Source organism: Eublepharis macularius, chromosome 3 (genome assembly GCF_028583425.1).
Source record: "Eublepharis macularius isolate TG4126 chromosome 3, MPM_Emac_v1.0, whole genome shotgun sequence".
NCBI lineage: Eukaryota > Metazoa > Chordata > Lepidosauria > Squamata > Eublepharidae > Eublepharis > Eublepharis macularius.
The window spans coordinates 63,310,810-63,333,186 of NC_072792.1; the positions used below are offsets into that span (position 1 = coordinate 63,310,810).

A 22,377-nucleotide genomic window follows, 5' to 3' on the forward strand; every position below is an offset into this window, starting at 1 on the left:
AGCATTCATTGTCCTGTCAGTCAAAAACACTGGAGGAGGCAAAGCAGACAAGAGTGCAGCTCAGCTCAGCTTTCTCATTATACTTTTTAATTTGTCATTTTAATGGCCATTGTAGAGCAGCCATGGCTGAATTTGTGTGACGCACTTTGGGTACTTTAGTCGTTAAGTGTGAAATTACATAACTGTCAAAGGGGAGGAGAGCATTTCCAGCTTAAGCAGATATTGTTGAGATGGTGCATAAGAAAAATTTCCCATAATCAACTGATACACGCTTTGCTAATGCTATTTTCTCTGGAAATGTGTTTTTCTTGACAAGCATGAAAAAGTCATATGATACTTTATTGGCTGTGCTCTGTGGTGTCAGAGGCATTGAAATTGCTGAGCACTTGGTAAGAGTTACCTTTATCTTAGTTCATTCTGGCCTCATTTGACTGCTGGTCATCTTCTGTCTATTCCAGGAAGTAAGCCTGCTGAAATGCAATTAATTTGTATTTTTAATTATGTGGGTGCCAGTTGCATTTAAAATTATATCCATGTAGTAGGCCTTAATGACAGATGCTTTCCTCCAGTCAAACATCATTGATAACCTTAACTAGCAATCAGTGTTGTAACATGGTGCAATAAATGGTACCACAGGATCAGACGTCCATAAATGTTTTCATCTCCCTGTCTACGGGATTTTTGTAATAATTGTGTGTATAATAAAGATATATGTTTGCCTGGTAACTGCCACCTACTTAGAGTAATGCCGGACCAGGAAAAACCCATGAGTGGATCAGGATGAACATGGGCAAGAAAACCAAGAAAGTAGTGATGCTGGAACACTGCAAATAAAAAAGATCCATGGTATAATCCAGGAACTTTTTTGAGTGACTGTGGCCAAGTGACACAGCCAGTGGGAAAATATTGAATAAAGCTCTGGAAAAGGATAAAACGAGGAGAAATCTGATTTGAAGCCAATCAGAGATGTAGCTGTTATTATTGATTGGTTGAAAACATTTCTATCCTATCTCTTTGGATTCAAGGCAGTGAACAATATATCAACCAAATTGTAAGGATAGTCTAATTAACAAAATCAAACTGATCAGCAGCCCAATCCCAAGGGCTGTTGTGTGGGCAGCAGCCAAGCTATGGTAACAGCAACATTGCTAGTCTGTTTCCTATAGACATTCCACAGGGGAGAAAAACAGCCCACATCCCTCTGAACACACCAGTCTCCCTATCAATCCTAGCAACAGCCACACATCTGGCAGTAGCACCCAATGACATCCCTCAGAGTGACTTACTCAGGAACAACCAACTACCACTGCCAATGTGGCTTAGCTTCTCAAGGCCATTGCTCCAGGCAGAGTGCCAGATGGCAGAGGGGAAAGAACCAGCAACAGCACAAACCTCAACAGGGGAGCAGCAGAAGCTGTAGAGCCAATGCACCCAGAATACTACACAGTTGAGTGCTTGAGTCCCTGTCCATAACCACCTTGCCATTTGCCAGGCAGGGGAAGAGCAGGCATCAAGATTCTAGGTGTAACACATGACTGCAAAGTCTCTCACATTTTCCCCATAGACCACTGGGCAATGGCACCCAAGTGTCAGAGGGGACGCATGGGCCCAAGCTACAAGGGACCAGAAATGGTGGCCAAAAGACAAAGTATGCCTATTCTCCTGACCATAGTCCAATTGGCAGCAAAACACAAAGCCTCAAACTCACAGCCCCCACACCCAAGACTAGTGCCCTAACTGCTGGTCCAAGCAGGTATATGCAAAAGAGGAAGACCATTGGGCATTAGGCATTCCACTGCAGCACTGACATCAACAACAGCCATATAGGGTTGCAAACACAGAGCCCAATGGAAAGACACTGAGGAAGAACAACAAGGATTCCTGGTTCAATCCCTGCATGAGGAGAGGCATGAGAAAGACCAGTGGTGCACAGCAATTATTTTGCCTCTGCAAACCATAAACGGTGGGAAGGAATGGCCTAGATGATAGAACATACCAGACAGCCATCATTTTAGCTCACATACCCCCTCCGTGCTGTGCTCAAAGGTCCCATCACTGCCATCAATGCCCATGTACCCCTATTATCCTAAGATTCTCACAATGCCAAGACCACGGCAATACAGCCCGGAAAACCCACAACAACCATCGTTCTCCGGCCGTGAAAGCCTTCGACAATACATTCTCGCATGTACTTCACCAAGCTGCATGGCTTATCAGATGTCAGCAGTACTGTGGAGAAATATGAGATCCAAAGACCTGCCCCTCTTGTGAAAGCACTCATTTACCCCCTTGGTCCATCGCCCCAGCCTGCTTCCAGTGTAAGCTGCAGACAGAAGAATGTGTGAGTGGGAAGAGTGGCTGTGTTAATCTGCTGCAGATAGCTGCAACGTATCTGAAGAAGTGAGCTGTAATTCATGAAAGCTCATACTAAAATAGTCTTTCAGGTATCACTGAACTTTTGTTATATTTTGCAGCTAAACAAAGTAGAGGGCCAGTGGTACCAAGAAAACTAACAACACAAATCCCAGTGTGAACTTTCCTGAGTCAGAGCTCACCCTGTTGGGTGGGGAAATTACAGGGGAGGAGTTGGAGCTGAGAATCGTATGGCATTAGGGGTTGAGTATGGCAGGGGCAGGGAGCAAACCTCATTTCCCCAACAGCAAACAGACAGGGACACATTTGTAAATAACTCCAGACTTTATTGAGCAACTTTATGGTGAGCAAGCTAACAGTTGTAACAAAATATAGAGAGTATACATGTTTTTACTAGTGAACAGGCAATTATGAAGAGTAAATGAGTATCCTTTCTAAGTATGTCAGATTGCCATTGCAACTTAATTGCCTTAAGAAAAGTTAATCTCTACTCTAGAGTAGACATGGGCACAAACAGGAAAAAAACGACCATGGTGTTCGTTGTTTGTTGCCATCCATGAACAATGAACAACGAACATTGTCGAACATGACCTGTTCATGAACATGTTCGTTGTTTGGGGGGGGGCCAGCAGGCTCTCCTCCAACAATCAAGATCCCTACCACACCACTCCCAGAAACCCTACCTGAGCAGGCAGCAGGAAAGGTACCAGTAATAAATAATAGCTTGGCCCAAAGCCTGGCAGCAGCCCTGGAACTTGAAGAGGTAGATCCCTATCCCACCACTTACAAAGAAAATTCAAGCTCCAATGCACTCTCCCTGTCTCTCCCTCACTGTCTGCAAAACCAGAGCTGGGAGCTCCCCTCCCCCCTGCTCTTTGCTTCCTTGTAACAAATTTGGAGCTCCACACTTGAAAGGAAGACCTGACTATCAAGCTAAATTGGGCTTAGATTGGGGTTTCCAGAGCAACAGCAAAAGTTCAGACCGAGTTCAGGCAGTCCCTGCCAAGGGAATTGATTGCAGGTGTCAGATTGTCTGGCTTGACAAACAACAATGAAGGAGGCTTGCAACGACCACCTGTTTGTTTAGAATGGGGCCTCACAAACAGCTTGTTCGTGAACAGCTGATTGGGCTGTTTGTGGCTTTTTTTTAGTTCGTATTGCTGTTCGTGGCCATCTCTACTCTAGAGACAGAAATGAAGCCCAACGTCATTAAACGTAACCAATTTGAACTAAAGCTAATTAATCTTTCAGTCTGTTCTTTTGGCCCTTGTATTCAGTATAGTTTCCTCACAAATTGTCTAGATACTGTAGGATGAATCTATTGTGTTCGTAACTGAGGCAAATTTGTAGAAATAAATTTTATTGTCTACCTCTTCTCATAGCAGTCTCCCTTCCCCTCCCAAAATCTCATGGTTTAGCAGGGACCCTCCAAAACAGGAAGCATGAGAGGTTAAAGAAAGTAAGTTGAATGGCCCTTCCTCCATCTCTCATTGTAGTAACTTGAGCTCACCGAGTTCAGAAAACCCACTCCACAGTGGGATTTTCTACTAAGCAAATTATGTCATTGTGATACATTGAAAGTTAAAGGAGAAAGTGCCAAAGCAGGATTACAGCTGAACATCAAGAAGACAAAAGTAACGACTACTGAGGAATTACACAATTTTAAAGGTGACAATGAGAAAATCGAAATTGTTCAAGATTATCTATTCCTTGGCCCAATCATCAACCAAAAGGGAGACTGCAATGAAGAAATCAGAAGAAGATTGAGACTTGGAAGAGCAGCTGTGAGGGAGCTAGAGAAGATCCTTAAAGATAAAGATGTCTATCTGGGAACCAAGATCAAGATAATCCAAACTATGGTATTCCCCATTACTACATATGGATGTGAAAGTTGGACAGTGAAAAAAGTTGACAGGAAAAAATTGATTCATTTGAAATGTGGTGCTGGAGAAGAGTTTTGCAGATACCATGGACAGCCAAAAAGACAAAATTGGGCACTAGATCAAATCAAGCCAGAATCTTCCCTAGAAGCTAAAATGACAAAAATGAGGCTATTGTGCTTTGGTCACATCATGAGAAGACAAGATTCTCTGGAAAAGACAATAACACTAGGAAAAGTAGAAGGCAGTAAAAAATGAGGAAGACCTAAAACGAGATAGCTTGACTTTTATAAAAGATGCCATGTCTTCCAGTTTGCAGGATATGAGCAAGTCGGTTAATGATAGAACATTAGGGAGGTCTTTCCTTCATAGGGTCGCCATTTGTTGGAGACAATTTGATGGCACATAACACTCAGACAATACTAAACCATTCACAGTACCTTAAATTGAAAACATTAAAAATTCTTCAGCACTTCGGCACTATATGGCTTCCTAGACCTGAACATGGATCAGTAGTGTTTGCACTGGAGACCTCTTATGAGTGACATTCTGTATTGAATCATTTGAATTGCCATGTGTTGAAGTACTAGTGATTACCCAACCCTCATACCCACAGACAGAAGGGAGATGACACAGTTGTTTACAGTGCTTATGGAACAGCTGTGCCATGAATAAGTTATTGAATCATGTGCCTTACTCAGAAAAGAGCCCTATTTTCTGAAGTCTGCCATAAGACTCTGAAGGGAATCAAAGTGTTAAAATTGCCTTATTCTTTCTTTATGATTGCAGATTTCATTTAAGAATGACATTTAACAGTTGCAGTAACTAATGAGGCTTTACTCTTACAGGACTTTACCAGAACAAAGGGATTATTAATTGCTGGAAGATTAATTCAATCCTTGCAGCTCTCTTCTGGCACAATGAGATTATATACCAGTCGAGAGAAGTACAGAGAACACTCTTCCTTTTAATGACGGGTCTTATAACAGTTCATCAAATTTACAGATTACAGCTCTGACAGCTCTTTGTGTCTGACAGAATATTATATTGGTCATTCCACTAATGCAGGATATAACGAATGCATTTTACTTTTCTATAATGATTAGAAAGGCAGCTATTAATGCTCCATTGCTTTTCTCAAGCAACAGAACAGTGTCTTGCGATGACACAAGAGAGAGAAGCATTATGATATTGCTGAAAAACAGAAGTGTATGAGTCCACAAGTTCATTGCTGTTTGCTTTGTATTAGGCTTGGCTCCTTTTCAAACTAGTTTATTTGACTCCTTATCATGCCTCTTATCTTCTACCTTGACTTTTTGACGTTTTACAAATTCTCTGCTGTTTTCCTTGATTCCACAAGGGCATTTTCTGTCTATTTCATAGCTGCCTGTATTTCAAAGAAAAAGCTGAGACTACCAAGGAAATGATGCTCATTAGACATCAAGCTGTCTCTCTATGTGTTGGTAGACCCAGCTCTTTTTTTAAAAAAACCACATACAAACCGGTGAACTATAAAGGAGTGTGAAATGCCATCCAGTGAAGGACTCACTAGTGTCTCCGAGTCCCTACCTATGCCTTTTCTACTGGAAGTAAACACATCCAGGAGAGAGATCAAAAGGTAGCACTGGTATTAGGGTGGAGCGTTCATAGCCTTGATGCCTTCAAAAAGAGCATGGCTGACTTAGGTAGTGAGGGAAGAAGGACCTAAGGACAGCAGAGAAATCCATTGTACAGAAATTCAGTGGCTGGGGATATCTTTTTGTAGCAGCCTTAGGCCTCCTAATGAGAAAAGTTATGAGAAGATACTCTAATGTGCAGTCCTCTCAACTTCCCATACAAACATAATCTCTGCTTATTTTAGAATAACTTACTTTTGTGTTCCATTGTAATATCTGAAGGGGAGCTTGCATGGGAAGATGTGCAAATCTGCATTTATAAACAGAAAATCGTGTGTTTTTTTTTAATTGAAAGCTGGTATTTTAAGGATATTGAACCATTTTTGCATTTGAATCCACAGTATTCTGGCTGTGGGTACAGCTCAGAAGAACATTACAGAGATTTCTTGTTCTGTTTTGAATAGAGCAGTGCTCTATGTTAATACTAGGATGGCCAACTGACCCTGGAATCCCAATAGGAAAATTTGGGGAGCAGGGACAAGGAATTCAGCATCATATTAATCCTAGAGCATCACCACCTACTCTGCTCCTGATACCAGCTGGGTGAAGTAGGGGGTGGGCATTGCCACCTGCTCCACTCCTGATCTCAGCAGATGAAGGGGGAAGCAGGCATTTCCACCTGCTTTTCTCCTGATCTGAGGTGGGTGAAGAGTGGATGGGCATTGCCTCCTGCTCCACTCCTGATCCCAGCTAGGAGAAGGGCAAGCGAGCGTTGCCATGTGCTCCACTCCTGATCCCAGCTGGGTGAAGGTGGAGGGCAGGCATTGCCACCTGCTTTGCTCCTCATCACAGCTGGGTGAAGGTGGGGGTGGGCATTACTACCTGCTAAACTCTTGTTCCCAGCTAGGTGAAGGGCATTGCCACCTGCTCCCCTCCTGATTTTAGCTGGGTGAAGGTGGAGGGTGGGCATTGCCACCTGCTTTGCCCCTCATGCCAGCTGGGTGAAGGCCGGGGTAGGCATTGTCACCTCCTCCACTCCTGACCCCAGCTGGTTGAAGGGGGGAGCAGGCATTGCCACCTTCTTTGCTCCTGATCCCAGCTGGGTGAAGGCAGGGGATGGGCACTGCCACCTGCTCAATTCCTGATTCTGGCTGGGTGAAGTGGGGGTGGGCATTGCTACCTGCTCTACTCCTGATCCCAGCTGGGTAAAGGCGGGAGGCTGGCATTGCCGTCTGCTCCATGCCTGAGCCTGGCCTGGGCTTCCTGCCATGGTGCACTCTCTGGAGGTCTGGCTGCCTCATCTGGGCTTCCTTCCACAGCAGCGTCCTCTGGAGGTGCACCAGGGTAGCAAGTGAGTTGTCTTGAATTCACTTAGCCTTTTATATAATAGGATAGAGAATTCCTCTAACCATTGAAGAAGAGCCCCTATGTATGAGTAGTCCAATATGTGGATTAGAATATTTTAATCAAAGTCATTCATAATTCAAGGAGACTGATCATCTGAATCAGGTCCAACACATTCAAATACACAAGGCTAAGGTTTTTGATTTTGCTTTAAATTTTAAAAAAACCTTAATTTGGTACATGTGTCTTCTGTCTGTGCTGGATTGGATCTGACTGCACAAATAACTCCCCTGACAATCACTTGTTTGCAGGGAAGCAGAGAATTTACATGTAACCCACTCACTAGCCAATCTACAGTTTCAAAATTTTCAGTCCTCCTCTTCAATTTGCCACATGTGTACATAGAGTGCAGAGCTGTACATGACAATCTGTATATCTCGATGACTGACTGAACATAGTCTAAAATTACTCAATCTTGTATGATTCATAGTTAATTTTAAAATTCCAGTGAGTTCACCAGGCAGGCTAATCAGAGACTGTTTGCAAGAAGTGTCATTGACTTTGTTTCTGTAAGGCAACATATGTGACCTTTGTAAATATGTTGATACCTGTTGGTGAAATTAGGGCCCTGTCTGTATTTTGAAAGTGTGATTTGTTGCTTGCACAATCAATTCAGTCTCAGACTTGAAACATCCTCTGCGTTTGCAGAGGTTTGAAGAGCCATCCAGAGAGTTTCTGCCACCCACCCCAGCAACTTCCCCCAGACGACATTGGTTATTGATTGTGAGTGCAGTGTAAGTCATCCAGACAGCAATAAATCCATTTAGTTTGTCACTCAATGACTATCCCAGATGGTATATTTTAAGGGATGATATATGGTTAAAAAACTGCCTCCTACAGTGTTAAATACAATCCCTGTGATGAGTATTATTATTGGGTTGAACTCAGGGGTCTGCAGTGCAAGAAGTATGAATGTTTGTCTTATTTCCTTCCTGCCAGCAGTCTCTCCCAGAAAAGTTGGGAGGAATTTCCGGGTATTAATCGTCACACAAGTCAAGGAGCTGTAAGAAAAGGAAAGGGGATGAAATTCCTCCTTCTATTGGAATAAGTCCACTAACACAAAAGGGAAAGGGGCAATATCATTCTTATCTCATACCTTACCTATGTGGCTTTTAGTCCCAGTTGAACCCTGTGACCCCAGGAAACCAATGCTCTTGTGTCAGAAAGAATTATTAAGGGAAGAGAATGGGGCAAACATCCACATTGTCAATGACTTCTGCTGATGGATTACTGGATTCAATCCGTTGTCTTAAAAATCTAACTCTTAAAAAAACTAAGGGTAAAACCCAGCTTTTAATCTATTGACTGTGTTGGGAAATTGGAAGAATGAGTATTGTGCTTTTCACTGTAATATAAGAAATATTTGTTTCAATAACCATACACTTGATTTTTACTTACTTTTAAAAAATTCCCTTTGTCCTTTTTAATGATTACATTGTTACCTTTTGGGTGGGAACCACAGTTTTTATAGGCATGTAACAAATATTTAAGATTATTTTTACTAGTAGCAGTAGTAGTAGCAGCAGCAATGACATAGTTTCTTGCTGCAAAATTTCAATCAGTTATTCTTTGTCTTCTGAGAAGCAAATTTTTGGGCAATTGGACTGTGATTTTAATTTAAAATGGTTATTCAGAAGTGGAGATGCTAGGAATTCAAAGTGGAGGGCAAATAGGCTTAGGGCTAGTGACAGCTGATATCTTGAGAAAGAATAAGGGAATTGTCTTGCGGGGAGAGTACCACACCATCTGTCTCCCTGCGCCAGCATACAGTTTGTGGAGAAATGCATTACACCCTAGATTTTGTGTTAAAGTTCCCATAATTGGGTTTGCACTCTGTACAAGCTTAGAAACCAAAAGGGACTCCTTGCTGACTAGCAGAGGTAAGACACAGGAGGATGAGTCTTTTCTTGAATGTTGAAGATGGCTCTGGCCTGGTGAGAACATGGAGCTGGCAACTCACAGCTAGAGAGTCACACCTAAGAATACAGAGCCTGAGTGGTCAGGAGCAGAGAGAGTATCCTTTGCCTTTGGACAAGGAGAAAAGGATGACCCATGTGGTAGGCAAAGGGAGATAATAAACATTCCTGGACAAAGCCATTGTGTTTCACCATGAAGGATTAAACCATTATCCAATTCTTTATACCTGGACTCAGGGTTTTTTTTCAGGGGGAATGCAGGGGAACGGAGTTCCTTAACCTCTTGAAAATGGTCACATGGCTGGTGGCCCCGTCCCCTGATCTCCAGACAGAGGGGAGTTTCGATTGCCCTCCGCACCACTCAGCGGCGCTGAGGGCAATCTAAACTCCCCTCTGTCTGGAGATCAGGGGGCAGAGCCACCAGCCATGTGACCATTTTCTCTGAGGGCAACCCACTGAGTTCCACCACCTCTTTTCCCAGAAAAAAACCCTGCCTGGACTCCATTTTGAATATGTGTTGCTAAAACAATAGGGGGAAACCCCAGCCAAAGGAACCAAGATATCTGATCATTTCTGAATGCTTATGACTCCAAGAATAAATAGTCCAATCTACTTTTAACATAATTCAGAGTATGTGAGTGGCAAGGAAAGAGAATGTGCGGTTTATTCCCAGTTTCTTTTATCCTTGCATGGTATGTGGCACCTGCAAAGGATGTGCACAATGTTTATTCTCTTATTAAAATTCTTTTCATTTTGAACTCATTCTGACTGATCTCTGTGAACCACAAAACCCTGAGTGATCTTGTTGAACAAGACAGGGAAAGGGAGGGGCAGCTGTGATCCCTATCCTGATTGAATTTTCAAGTGAACCTCTAACAGTAGCAGCAGATGGGACCCAGTTCCAGTGGACTCAGGTGGAAATAGTAGAGAAAGTTTACCCAGAGAGGATGCAGAACCCAGAGGCAGAAAAAGGGAAGCCTGACTGAGCTGGAGACCCAGGAAGGCTAGGTAGCTCCCACTGTGATTAAAAGAGGCTTGATGAGACTGTTTCATCACACAGACCCTTGAATCTTTTAAACTATTGAAGCTGAACTAAAGGATCACCAGCTCCAAACCCACCTCTAAATCTTCTAAGACAATAATAGAATGACTTCACAGATTGTTCAAAAAATCATAAAATCCCTTTAAAAATAAGAGTTCTGAATGTTTTCCCTTACCTAGTAAGCGCTAAATCATGTCCCATTGCAAATGAGTTCCCAGAGAAGCTAATATTATGAGATAGAGGTCTACTAGCATAGACCTAAATATAGATTATTCCATATGGATACAATAACAACTAGATTCATTGAATCTAATTAACAAATGTCATCAATCAAAGCAGCTGACAGAGGCTTTCAGGGGTCCTTACTTTTTCATCAGAAAAGAAAAGGGGGTGGGAGCAACTTGTTCAGGAGATGTCATGAATTTCATAAATGATATTAATCAGCAATCTGTGGTTTAATGCCTATATTTATGAATGGTTAAGATCATCACTCGTCTGAACCTTCACACAGCAACAAACTAATCAAGTTGCATGGACTGTTTTACAAACTGTTCAAAGAGGTCCCAGTTTAGAATGTTATGGTACATTGTCAAGATTATGAGACCTGTTCTCAAAATCTTTTGGATTTCATCATTTGGAGGATCAGTTTTCTCAATCCATGGAGATTTGTTCTTTCTTTTGCTGTTCCCAGACAGCTGGACAACAATTTCTGCTGTGCTTTTCCATTTTTCCTAGGAGATAGATTTCTGCTTATCTCCCTCTTTCACAATAATGACTAGTCGAAGTATTGCAGGCAGAGAGACAAAGGCCTAACACAGGCCATTGCAAAGTAGGAGGCTATTACGTGACTTGCATCTCAAACATTGAAGATTTAGTTGCATCAAAAAAAAAAAAGATTTTTGGGATGCCAGTTTGTGAGTCTCCATTGTGTTCTGTATAACCAGAATGTCCCCGCAATCATATTACTGGCAGTAGGCATATAGGTCTTTCAAATACTAGCTGGAATTCTCCACCCTGGGACAAAATCCTAAACTAAATAATTACAAAAAGAACAATCCTTTATAACATACAACATTTATAACATAGCTTCAGCAGTTTGATTAAACACAGTCATCTAATATCAGAGGTATATTTTAATTAATATAGATATTAAAAACTATTAGAAAACAATTGTCTAGCCAGAGCATAGACTGAAGGCATGGGTTTCCACTGCTCAAAGTCAAGGTAGCCCTTGAGAGGGTCTGAATAGGAGTCTTCCCTGGAATCCTTATGTAATGTGCTCTGGTCTTCCTGGAGTCAGACCTAGGGATAAATATAATCAAATTACATAACCATATGGTTAAATGCAGAAACCTTTTTGAAATGCTTCCATTCTTTCCAAGTAGCATCATGTAAAGCAGATTTGTGAGAGATATGAAAAGGGACTGTATAAGCAGTCTACAGGACTAGCTTGAGTTTTATATCATTACGGAATAAGATAACTCTTCTTCAGCATCTTTTAATTTACCACCAAAGTCTGAAACTGAGAGCACAGAAATCTACTAAGCAACCATATTACTGAAGTCCTTTAGAAAAGAAATAACAAAATGTTCTAGCTTCACACTGACAACTATTGACATTTTGTTGCAGTAAACATATTGCTGACTCCTTTATTTAGTTGCTTTGATACACACACCTCATTTATTTACTTTATTTATACCCCCCTTCCCCAACAGGGACCCAAAGTAGTCCACATAGTTCCCCTGTTATCCATTTATCCTCACACAACAACCTTGTAAGGTAATGTGGCAGTATAACCCCTACTAGGATGACTGTCAGCACAGTTTCTGGCACTATGGCGCCCAGAGGCAAGCCTACGGAGCCTGAGTGCCATTGCAACTCTCCCAATGGCCCGACCAGAAGGGAGGTTGTGACACCACCAGGCAGGCAGGCAGAGCAGAGTGGAGGAGTCATCCAGCCTACTCCATTCCCTCACCTCCTTCCTCAAAGAAGTGGCCAGAGATCAGGCTGGACAGGGAAGAAGACCCAGCATGATTCTAGGGAGGGGTCACAAGTGGAGTTGGCACCAGGGAAACTGGAAGCACGCACAACAGTGGTGAGGCTGGGGATGAGCTACCAGGGCTGCTTATAGCAGTAGCAAGAGTGCCTTGTCTTTGATGCCTTGGGAAGAACTGTGTCACAGATAGGTTAGTCTGAGAGTATGTGACTGGCCCAAATTCACCCAGAAAGCTTCTATGGCAGAGTGGGGATTTGAACTTGGGTGTCCCAGATTCTAGTCTGACACTCGAATGTCTACAGTACTCTGATTCTCATTATTCATGCATGACTAGCCTACTGTAGGTACCTCTTCTGAATTTCATATAAAACAGTTTTCATGCTAGAGGAAGATTATTGAAAAGAACGTTAAAAGTTGGAACCCTACAGTTAAATGATATATCCTCTGAAGTCATTTTTGTTTCTTTCAGGTAATTCCATCTGGAAGGTGTTTTTCTTCACTCCAAATTTCAGTCCAGAAGAGTCCAGTGGCTGCTATGATTATCATGTGTGCTTTTGTCAAGGTGATTTTGTCACATACCATGATCCACCATTACTGTTTGATCTTTCCAAAGACCCAGAAGAAAAAAACTCACTGACGCCAGAAACAGAGAGTCAGTTCTATGAAATCATTCATGTCATCCAACAAGCAGTAAACAACCATACCATGTCCCTTCCCACTGTTCCCAACCAGTTGTCTTGGGACAATGTTCTATGGAAACCTTGGCTTCAGCCATGTTGCTCTTCCTTTCTGGAGTTTTGCTACTGTGATCATGAGATGGAAGAAAACAAGAATGTGCCAGAAGCCTGAGGTTACAAACATGTAACCACACACATGATTTTATACCTTCTGCAAACAGAGTATTTCCTGAACCTGTAAAGAGTTACACCGTAGTGATATAATTCACAGGCATATCATAAGTTTGCAATAAAATATTTCATGAATGTTTGCAAATCATAGTAACCATACTTTATTCATACATGCATTTTTATTTAATTAATCAAATGCAAAATATTCCTGCCTTTCTTTTAACTAACTTTAGACTGGCAGTTTTCTTAGTACAGTATTCCATATCCAAGAGGTATGTACAGCACAAAATAATTAACAATTGTCCATGAACAGAGACTAGTCCTCAGCATACATGCGTGACCTAAAATGGCATCCTCTGAATTGCAAGTTACAGCGTACCAATTGCTATTCATCTTAAAACAAGATGGCTGTCAATGAAATGACATGGGAGGGAAACAACGTGGCGATTTGAACTCTTGAAAAATTTGCCTTACAAGAAACTTTACATTCTCAGGGGTTTGAGCAGACCAGTTCTGCCCCGCCCCCTGCTGCCCCTTTCACCTTCAGCACTAATCTGCACTCAACATTTCATCCTGCAGACCTCCGCATTCCCTCAAGTATGAAGAAACCCCTATTGTGTGTAGGCATTCATGTTGTGCTGCTCTTGGGATCCATTCAGAGGCCATCTGTATTGCTCTTAGGTCTGGTTGTCATCAAGTATTGGGTGCAAAGGATTAACAAAGCTGGCTCTGTTGTGGCTGAACTGCCTTCCACCTGCTATGGAGGAAAGCCATTCGAAGTTTCTTCTCCTGTTATACACACGCCATGGCTGTTAGTGGGATCAAGTGCAAGTTACCAACAAATGGTTGAATAATATCCAGTATCATTACTGTTTTGTTAGGAAATATGCATTCCTCCTAACTGCCAATACAATTTACTGAAGGGTATTAATAACTCACTAATGTCTTAAAATAAAGTTAGGATAATATTGATTTTGTGATTTTATGGTACTATATAATCATTTGTCACAAGAAGCAGTTTGTATCATAGGATGGTTAAGAAACAATCGTTTTAGTCAATTGTTTGTACACAGTGCCAAACAGCTTGTTACACACATCTCACCAATTAACTATAATTATTCAGCTTTTTGAATAGTATTTTGACCTTTGGAGCTGGTCTTTTGGAGTTAAAGTAACACCCTTCTAAGCTAATTGACTTCAGTGGACTTAGAAGGGGGTAACTCTCCTTAGAATTGCTCTGTTAATGCCCAATCTTATGCATTTAGTTAGAAGTTACTGAGGTCAGTGGGACTTAGTTCTAAAGAGGTATATATAGAAGTGAGCATTAGTTAAAGAAACAATAATAATTTGATAGAAAGTTCTATCGAGTCATAGCTGACTTATGGCAACCCCTGCTGGTTTTTTCAAGGCAAGAAGCTAGGTGGTTTGTTGTGGCCTGCCTCTGCATAGCATCCCTTGGTGGTCTTGGATCCATTTACTAACCAAGGCCAACCCTGCTTAGCTTCCAAGATCTGATGAGATTAGGGTTGCCTGGGCTATTCAGTTCAGAGCAATAATAGTTTACTGAACTATAAATACCATCACATGACCAAAATAGCATTGCTAATCAGACTATACAAATAAGAACAGGATGAACAAAATTAATAAATAAGTTTTGAAAAAAACTTGTATAAGACAGCTAATTGGTCAATATTTTTTGCAGTACACTCGGGTCATTTCGTAGAAAAAGAGCTGGAGGAACTCATTAGCATAATTCATTAACATAACTCATTAGCATATGCCACACCCCTTGCCATCACCGGAAGTGTGTCATTAACATAACTGATTTGCATATGCCACACCCCCTGACATCACCTATCCTGGCTGTTTTGGACCCAATCCTGGCCATTCAGGGCTGAAATTGGGTAAAATGGCAAAAAGGGGCTGAAAATGGCTGAAAGGGGGCCCAAAATGGTCAGGATCAGGCCACTGCTAAGTGGGAGAGTGATCCACCACCCATCAGAGGCCTGATCTGGGCCGTTTCGGCCCCAATCCAGGCTGAAATGGGCCCAAAATGGCCGAGAGTGAGGTGGGCAGGGCCACCTGACATGTGACCTCTTTGGGGAACTGCCGGAACTGCATTCCTGTGCGTTCCTCCTCGAAATGAGCCCTGAGTACACTAAATGATCTGCATTTACAGCAGCCATTAAGAAAGTCTCTGCCAGTGGTTTACTGAGCTCCCCTAATTTACAGAGAGATGGGACAGACAGGTGGGGTACTTGCTTGCCATTAGCTGAAGGCCAAGCAGAAGGATGATGAAAAGAGGAGGCAGAAACTGAGCTGCAGGGGAAAAAAAGAGTTGGTGGAGAGGTGCATGTTGCCAAAAACTGAAAAGAGAAACATGCTCACATGTTGATTGGAATCAACCAATCTTTGTAAGCATTGAGTATTTTTAAAAGGGATTAGACAAAGTTATGGACGACAGGCCTATCAATGGTTATTAATAACGGCTAAGTTGAATCTCCACATTTAGAGGCAGTGTAACTCTGAAAATCAGTTGCTATGGGGAAATTGCCAAGAAGAGTTGTTGCCTTTACATTTTGCTTTTGGGTTTTTGATTTGCATCGGATGAGCTTCTGCCAATGCTGGACCAGATATACTTTTGTCTTTCCAGTAAGCTGCTCTTTTATTCCTACTATTTCCATGTTGTGGTTTTAAGCATCATTTTGAACAGGAAACATTTTTCTCCTCAAAACTTCCAGTCTATTATTTCACTTTTGTCTGATGTAAGAAATTACATACTTCCTAGTTTCATCACTGTTTTTCCAGAGATTTCAACTAGTGTCCAACCGGATTTTGAAAAATAATTACAGTAGCATTGGTATGACAAAGGAATTTATCAGTAGCAAATATGAATTATTTGTACGACCACTGATGAAAAAAAATTGTCAATTGGATTTGGTCTCCTGTGTACTTTGTTTAATCATATATTTAGCCAAGTTGTTTCTTATATTTGTTGCTAGTACTATCAGTGCTTTGTCACTGTTGTCTATGCATATAGAGATGCATTAGCCATTCAAAATTACAGCATACTACTTTTTTGTTGTGCTTACATCTTACAAGAGTAAACAATGAAACTGTATTTATCAGGAAACCCTACGTTCTTATTGAAGCCAGCAAGGAGGGCCCATAGTCTTCGAACGTCAACTTGATTGGACATAAGAATATCCAGTTGTTAAAAAATAAAAACAAAATGTAGCTGTATGTGAGCAGTAGTGTGATATAAACAGGATTTTAAAAACTGTGTTGTATTATCAATATGTTGGTTTCCAAAATCTGTTCACCACTCATCCTGAACAGGCTGTAGAATTCTATCCCAAAACTGGCTGGAAAGAGAGTACTAGTTCCCTGAGGTGCTATGCAAATTATGCTATACTCAGTAGTCTTTCTGTTTATTGAAAGACATGGTCATCTCTGAGTAGATGCTTTGATACAGATCCTATTTCTTGCTTCCTTCTTTCATTTGGAAAGAGGCACACTACTCCTCCAATGAGCTAGCTCAGCCAAGAGAGTGGCAGTTTTTCTAACAGAATTTTGAAAAGGTCTCAGAAATGTTTGTTATTTAAAATGACTCAGTTTTTCTTCCATGATTCTGAATTTTTCTCCCAATAAATAATATTTATCATCATTTCCATGGGTTGGAAGGCATTGTGAAATTAATGAATTTATAGCACCCTTTATAATGAATTTATAGTGCCGTTTGTTGTTTTAATGATTTTAAAAACAACTGAAATGGATTTATGGTGTCTGGCAATGTTTATAATAAAAGAATTACAGCAGATGCTACTTGAAATTTTAAATACAAACAAGTTAGCTTGGTAGGAAATAAAGCTGATGTGTTTCAGTGTTCATCATTGTTAAATTTTTAAAAAGGTGAGAGAGTGAAAATTAAGTGTCTGGTTCGACAGGAATAAAAATAATTTCTAAAAGGGTTTTACGTGTGCAAGTATTTCTTTATCTCTTGTAGTTTCTTTTTTATAAAGGCATGTAATGGAGGTTAAGAAAACTAACACACCATTTATTGCCATTTGCCAGTGCCTGCGCAAGAGCTGATCTCAGATACCACATTGGGAACGTTTGATTAATGTCCTTGTCCACATAAGTGTTTAAGTTCCAGAGAGATTGTTAGGAATAGGAAATCCAGGCTTTAGCCCCTCTCTGTCAGCTACATATGAAAAGTGCAGCAATTCATTGTCATGTCATCTTTCACTAGGCTTTTAAGAAATGTATTACTTTGCCGAAGGACCATCTTGGTGTTCCAGCCATCTTCATTTTGATGATTGCTAAAAATAAATGGCGATCCTCTTGGAGGTTGTGAGATTTATGTGGCTAAATGACAGCCCTCTTTGATTATCTTTCAATGAGAAACTGTCATGAACAGAGTCCCTGGAAGCTAGATGGCATTCTGTTCTCTCTGGGAATTCATGACAACGACAAAAGTGTTTCCCTAAAGCCCAAGCAACTGCATTCATATGAAGTGTGTATGCAACAGATTCTATTTCACTTACTCCCTTTGAAATTTAAATAAACAATCACTGAACTATACAGCAAGTTCTATCAGTTCTAAAACAATTCTTGTCATATCCCATGCAATTCTTTTCCTTCACCAGTTCAGTACCCCCAAGCAACTTACATTAAAAGCCCAGTGTCAGTTGAATTGTCAATTTCTGTAATACATTGTCATACTATGTGAGAGTCAGTGAAGAAATGCATTGCAATAGAGATTGGGAAGATAAACCATTCAAGATCTAGGTTTTGCTTGCATAAAACTGCCCACAAGTGTCACTCAAATATTGAGTGCAACTGTGATAAGCAGCAGAACAAATGGACAAAATGTCTGATTTTACTTATGATTTATGGATTGGGCTTTAAGTTTTAGTTTTTCTATTACAACAAGTGGGAGAACTGCAAGGATTTGCGGGGTGGCATCTTATTTTCGCTTCCTCCACCACGTCCTCTTTCTCTTCTCTACCCCCATAGCTTCTCCCACTTTTTGTCCTTTATTTTCTCCTTCCCACAAACTTTTGTTTGTCCCCTCTATTTTCAACCTCCTCCCCTGTCAGCCTGTCCCCTATGGCCTAGTTGCATGGTGCCAACTGGTTTGCATGGGGAGAAATCTACAAGGACTTCACTTTTTCCTGTATCTCCTTCCTCATACTATTCCTCTTTCCCTTCTCCTGGCAGCCTCCATATGTTCACCTTTCCCTATATCCTTCTCTCCTTCAAACCCAGTAAATCTTACCTTTTATCTGCCTCCCATCTTCATCTATATTTATTTATTAAGTTTATTTATACCCTGCCTTTCTCTCACTGGGGACCTAAAGCAGTTTGCATCATTCACCTTGCTTCCATAATATCCTCACAACAATCTTGAGAGAGAGGTTAGGCTGCGTGTGTGTGACTGGATCAAAGTTACCCAGTGAGCTTCCACTGCATAGCAGTGATTTAGCCCTGGGTCTCCCTAATCCTATTCTGAAACAAACCACTATAGGACACTAGCTTTGGGAGGGGGTGCTGTTGAACAGTAGCAAGCAGCCAGGTCTGGGTAAGTCATGCAAGTCAGGTGGAAGCAAATCATCTGGTGATTGCTGGTGGCCTTGGCCTTTTTGAATCCTACCTCAAAGGCCAAAACAGCCTTGGAAAGGGCCCTGCCATATCCCCCTTCCTTTTACTAACAGAAACCAAGTCTGGAATACTGGCTGAACTGTTATGGTTGCACAGCCACTGAGGGCATCTGGTTAAAGCTACAGGTGCTTCTTTTGTCAGTTTGGTTTTTTAAACATTCATTCATTCATGTTAAGATTGCAGTTTTTTTCTGTGGAGATCTGGCTGGGCCGGGAGGGGGGGGGCTCCCCTCATTGAAATGTGCCCGCCAGGCTTCCATGCATTCCATCAGCCGAGGGCTCAGGGCAGGGGCGGGGGAGTGGAGGTTGTTATAAGGGAAAGTCTTTGTCCAAGGGAGACCGATGTGCCTCAGATAGCTGGATGTGAGTCCCTACTTGTGAAGTGGGGCCGTGGGGTGCAGATGGGCCTGCTAATTGTGTACATGACTCCCTGCCGTGTAGCGGCGGCCATGCCTGAGCTGCTTGATGTGATAGCCGGGGTGGCGGTTGATACCCCTAGGCTGGTGGTCATGGGGGATTTCAACCTGCCATCTGTTGGCGAAGCGTCGGAGGCGGCTCGGGAGTTCATGGCCTCTATGACGGCCATGGACCTGACCCAATTAGTTCAGGGCCCTACGCACACTGGGGGGCACACTCTGGATTTGATTTTTGTCTCTGGCCAGTGGTTGAATGACCTAGGAACAGGGGAGTTAGTCATTGAACCCTTGTCATGGTCAGACCATTCACTCCTTCGACTGGACTGCCGTTTAGCTACCCCCCGCCGCAGGGACCTACCTAGGGGCGATAACGGCGGCGAAATCCAATTATTTTTCCGCTTTGATTGCGTCTGCAGATAATCGCCCGGCTGCCCTGTTTGGGGTGACCTGCTCCCTACTTCACCAGGGAACGTGGGAAGACCCTTTGCAGGGCAGGGCTGAGGATTTTGTCCAATATCTGCACGACAAGATAGCTCAGATTCGGGAGGGTCTGGACTCTGACTGGGTAGGTATAGATGGGGGGACAGAGGTGGGTCTTGTGAATGTCATCTGGGAAGAGTTTGACCCTGTGACTCTTGAGGACATGGATAGGATACTGGGTAGGCTTAGTGCTGCTACTTGTTTATTGGACCCATGTCCCTCCTGGCTGGTGGTGGCCTCCCGGGAGGTCACACGAGGCTGGCTCCAGGGAATTATTAACGCTTCTTTGCGAGAGGGTTTCTTCCCAATGGCCCTAAAAGAGGCGTGGTTGAGGCGCCTCGTCAAGAAGCCTTCCCTGGATCCGGCTGTATTAGCAAACTATCGTCCAATCTCCAACCTTCGTTTTGTGGCGAAGGTTGTTGAGAGTGTGGTGGCGCAACAACTTCCCCAGCACCTGGAGGAAGATGTCTACCTGGATCCGTATCAGTCGGGCTTCAGGCCTGGGCACAGTACGGAAATAGCATTGGTCGCATTGGTTGATGATCTCTGGAGGGCTCGGGACAGGGGTTGCTCCTCTGTCCTGGTCCTATTAGACCTCTCAGCGGCTTTTGACACCATTGACCATGGTATCATGCTGCAGCGGTTGGAGGGATTGGGAGTAGGGGGCACTGTGTTGTGATGGTTCTCCTCCTTCCTCTCCGACCGCTTGCAGTTTGTGTTGACAGGGGGGCAGAGGTCGACCTGGAGGCACCTCACTTCTGTTTAACATCTATGTGAAGCCGCTGGGTGAGATCATCCGTGGTTTTGGGGTAAAGTACCATCAGTATGCTGATGATACTCAGTTGTACATCTCTACCCTGGATCACCCCAATGATGCCTTTAACGTGATGTCCCAGTGCCTGGAGGCCGTGCGGATCTGGATGGGGAAAATCAGACTCAGACTCAACCCTTCCAAGACTGAGTGGCTGTGGTTTCCGGCGCCCCGTTATAGCCAGCTGGTTCTATTGCTGACTATCGGGGGCGAGATTTTGGCCCCCACAGAGAGGGTTCGCAACTTGGGTGTCCTCCTGGATGCGCGGCTGTCGTTAGAAGATCATGTGTTGGCCGTGGCCAGGGGGGCTTTTTATCAGGTTCGCCTGGTTCACCAGTTGCGTCCCTTTCTGGATCGGGACGCCTTGCGCACAGTCACCCATGCCCTCGTTTCCTCCCGTCTGGACTACTGTAACGCTCTCTATATGGGGCTCCCCTTGAGGACCTCCCAGAGGCTGCAATTAGTGCAGAATGCAGCCGCGTGGGTGATTATGGGAGCAACACGGCGCACCCATGTAACACCTCTCCTGCGCGAACTACACTGGCTTCTGGTGGTCTTCCGGGTGCGCTTCAAGGTGCTGGTTACCATCTTTAGAGCGTTCCATGGCTTAGGGCCTAGGTATTTGCGAGATCGCCTGCTGCTACCGATAGCCTCCCACAGGCCGGTACGCTCCCACAGAGAGGGCCTCCTCAGGGTGCCGTCGGTCAAACAATGTCGGCTGGTGACCCCCAGGGGGAGAGCCTTCTCTGTCAGGGTGCCTGCCCTCTGGAGTGAATTGCCCCCGGAGATACGTATGGTCCCTGACCTACACACCTTTCACCGTGCCCTTAAGACGCTATTATTCCAACAAGCGGGGCTGGCCTAAATGTGTTTTAATTGAGTTGTCCTGTTTCTGAGTTAAATTATTTAATATGTTTATATTTTATATTCTTATTGTTTTATATTTGTATGTTTTATCTTTGCTGTACACCGCCCTGAGTCCTTTGGGAGATGGGCGGTATAAAAATTCAATTAAAGTTAAAGTTTCTGCAACCTTGTGTTACAAGTGTGTGGGAAGATCTGCCTTTTCTGTTCATTGTTCCAGTCTCCAGAATTAAGTATCCAGAGATCAGCGCCAGTTGGCTATTAGTATATAAGATGCCATTTCCAGCTTAATACGGAGTGACCACCATTCATCTTTGAGTCATGTTTGCAATCCCACATTGGGACCTTGTAGATGCAAGCTGAGCAAAGTGCCACAGGCTTCTAGAGTTTTCATAAATTTGAGGGACACTAAAGATGGACTAGGGTAGTTTCTTCTCAAACTCTATCTAGAGGGATTGTCACAGCAACATTCCAGGTGACTTCTCATTCTACCATGATCCAGGCATCTTCTGCATCCTGCGAGAAGTTGCTCTTGAAGAGATCTGCAGAGCTGCTACATGATCATCAGCTTTCACATTCCTCAAACATTACTCTGTAGACATATATTCCAGAAGTGAATCAGTGGGAAAAGCAATTCTTCAAAGTTTATTTTCCTGGGATCTTCCACCTACATCCTAGATCGTGAGCTTGCTATTCTCCCAATGTGGAACTACACTAATGACTGAAAGATGAAAACACCTGTAGCTGTTGATCTAGAATGTTCTGTGCAGGCACTCATTCCCTCCCTCCTGGCCCTACTGTAAGGGTTCTTTTTATGTTTTGGCACTTAAGTTTTTGAAATTATTTATACTTTGCTTCAACTGATGCTTGTTTAGTTTTTTTGAGACAAGGTATCCAAAGAAGTGGACATTGGCATTCTACTATCTATCTATCTATCTATCTATCTATCTATCTATCTATCTATCTATCTATCTATCTATCTATCTATCTATCTATCTATCTATCTATCTATCTATCTATCTATCTATCTATCTATCTATCTATCTATCTAGGCAAGTGTCCTGACTG

The 22,377-nt window shown here is 42.7% G+C and overlaps 1 protein-coding gene across 2 annotated transcripts in view; it reads left to right on the forward strand.

Moving 5' to 3' along the window:
- The window catches only part of STS (steroid sulfatase), a 183,065-nt gene extending 166,026 nt beyond the window's left edge, over window positions 1–17,039 (forward strand). For both annotated transcript variants that reach the window (XM_054973193.1, XM_054973194.1), the window contains exon 10: window positions 12,697–17,039. In XM_054973193.1, the coding sequence (XP_054829168.1) occupies window positions 12,697–13,076 (380 nt within the window). In that variant the 3' untranslated portion in view covers window positions 13,077–17,039. The remainder of the gene's footprint in view (window positions 1–12,696) is intronic.
- Window positions 17,040–22,377: the final 5,338 nt, after the last annotated feature.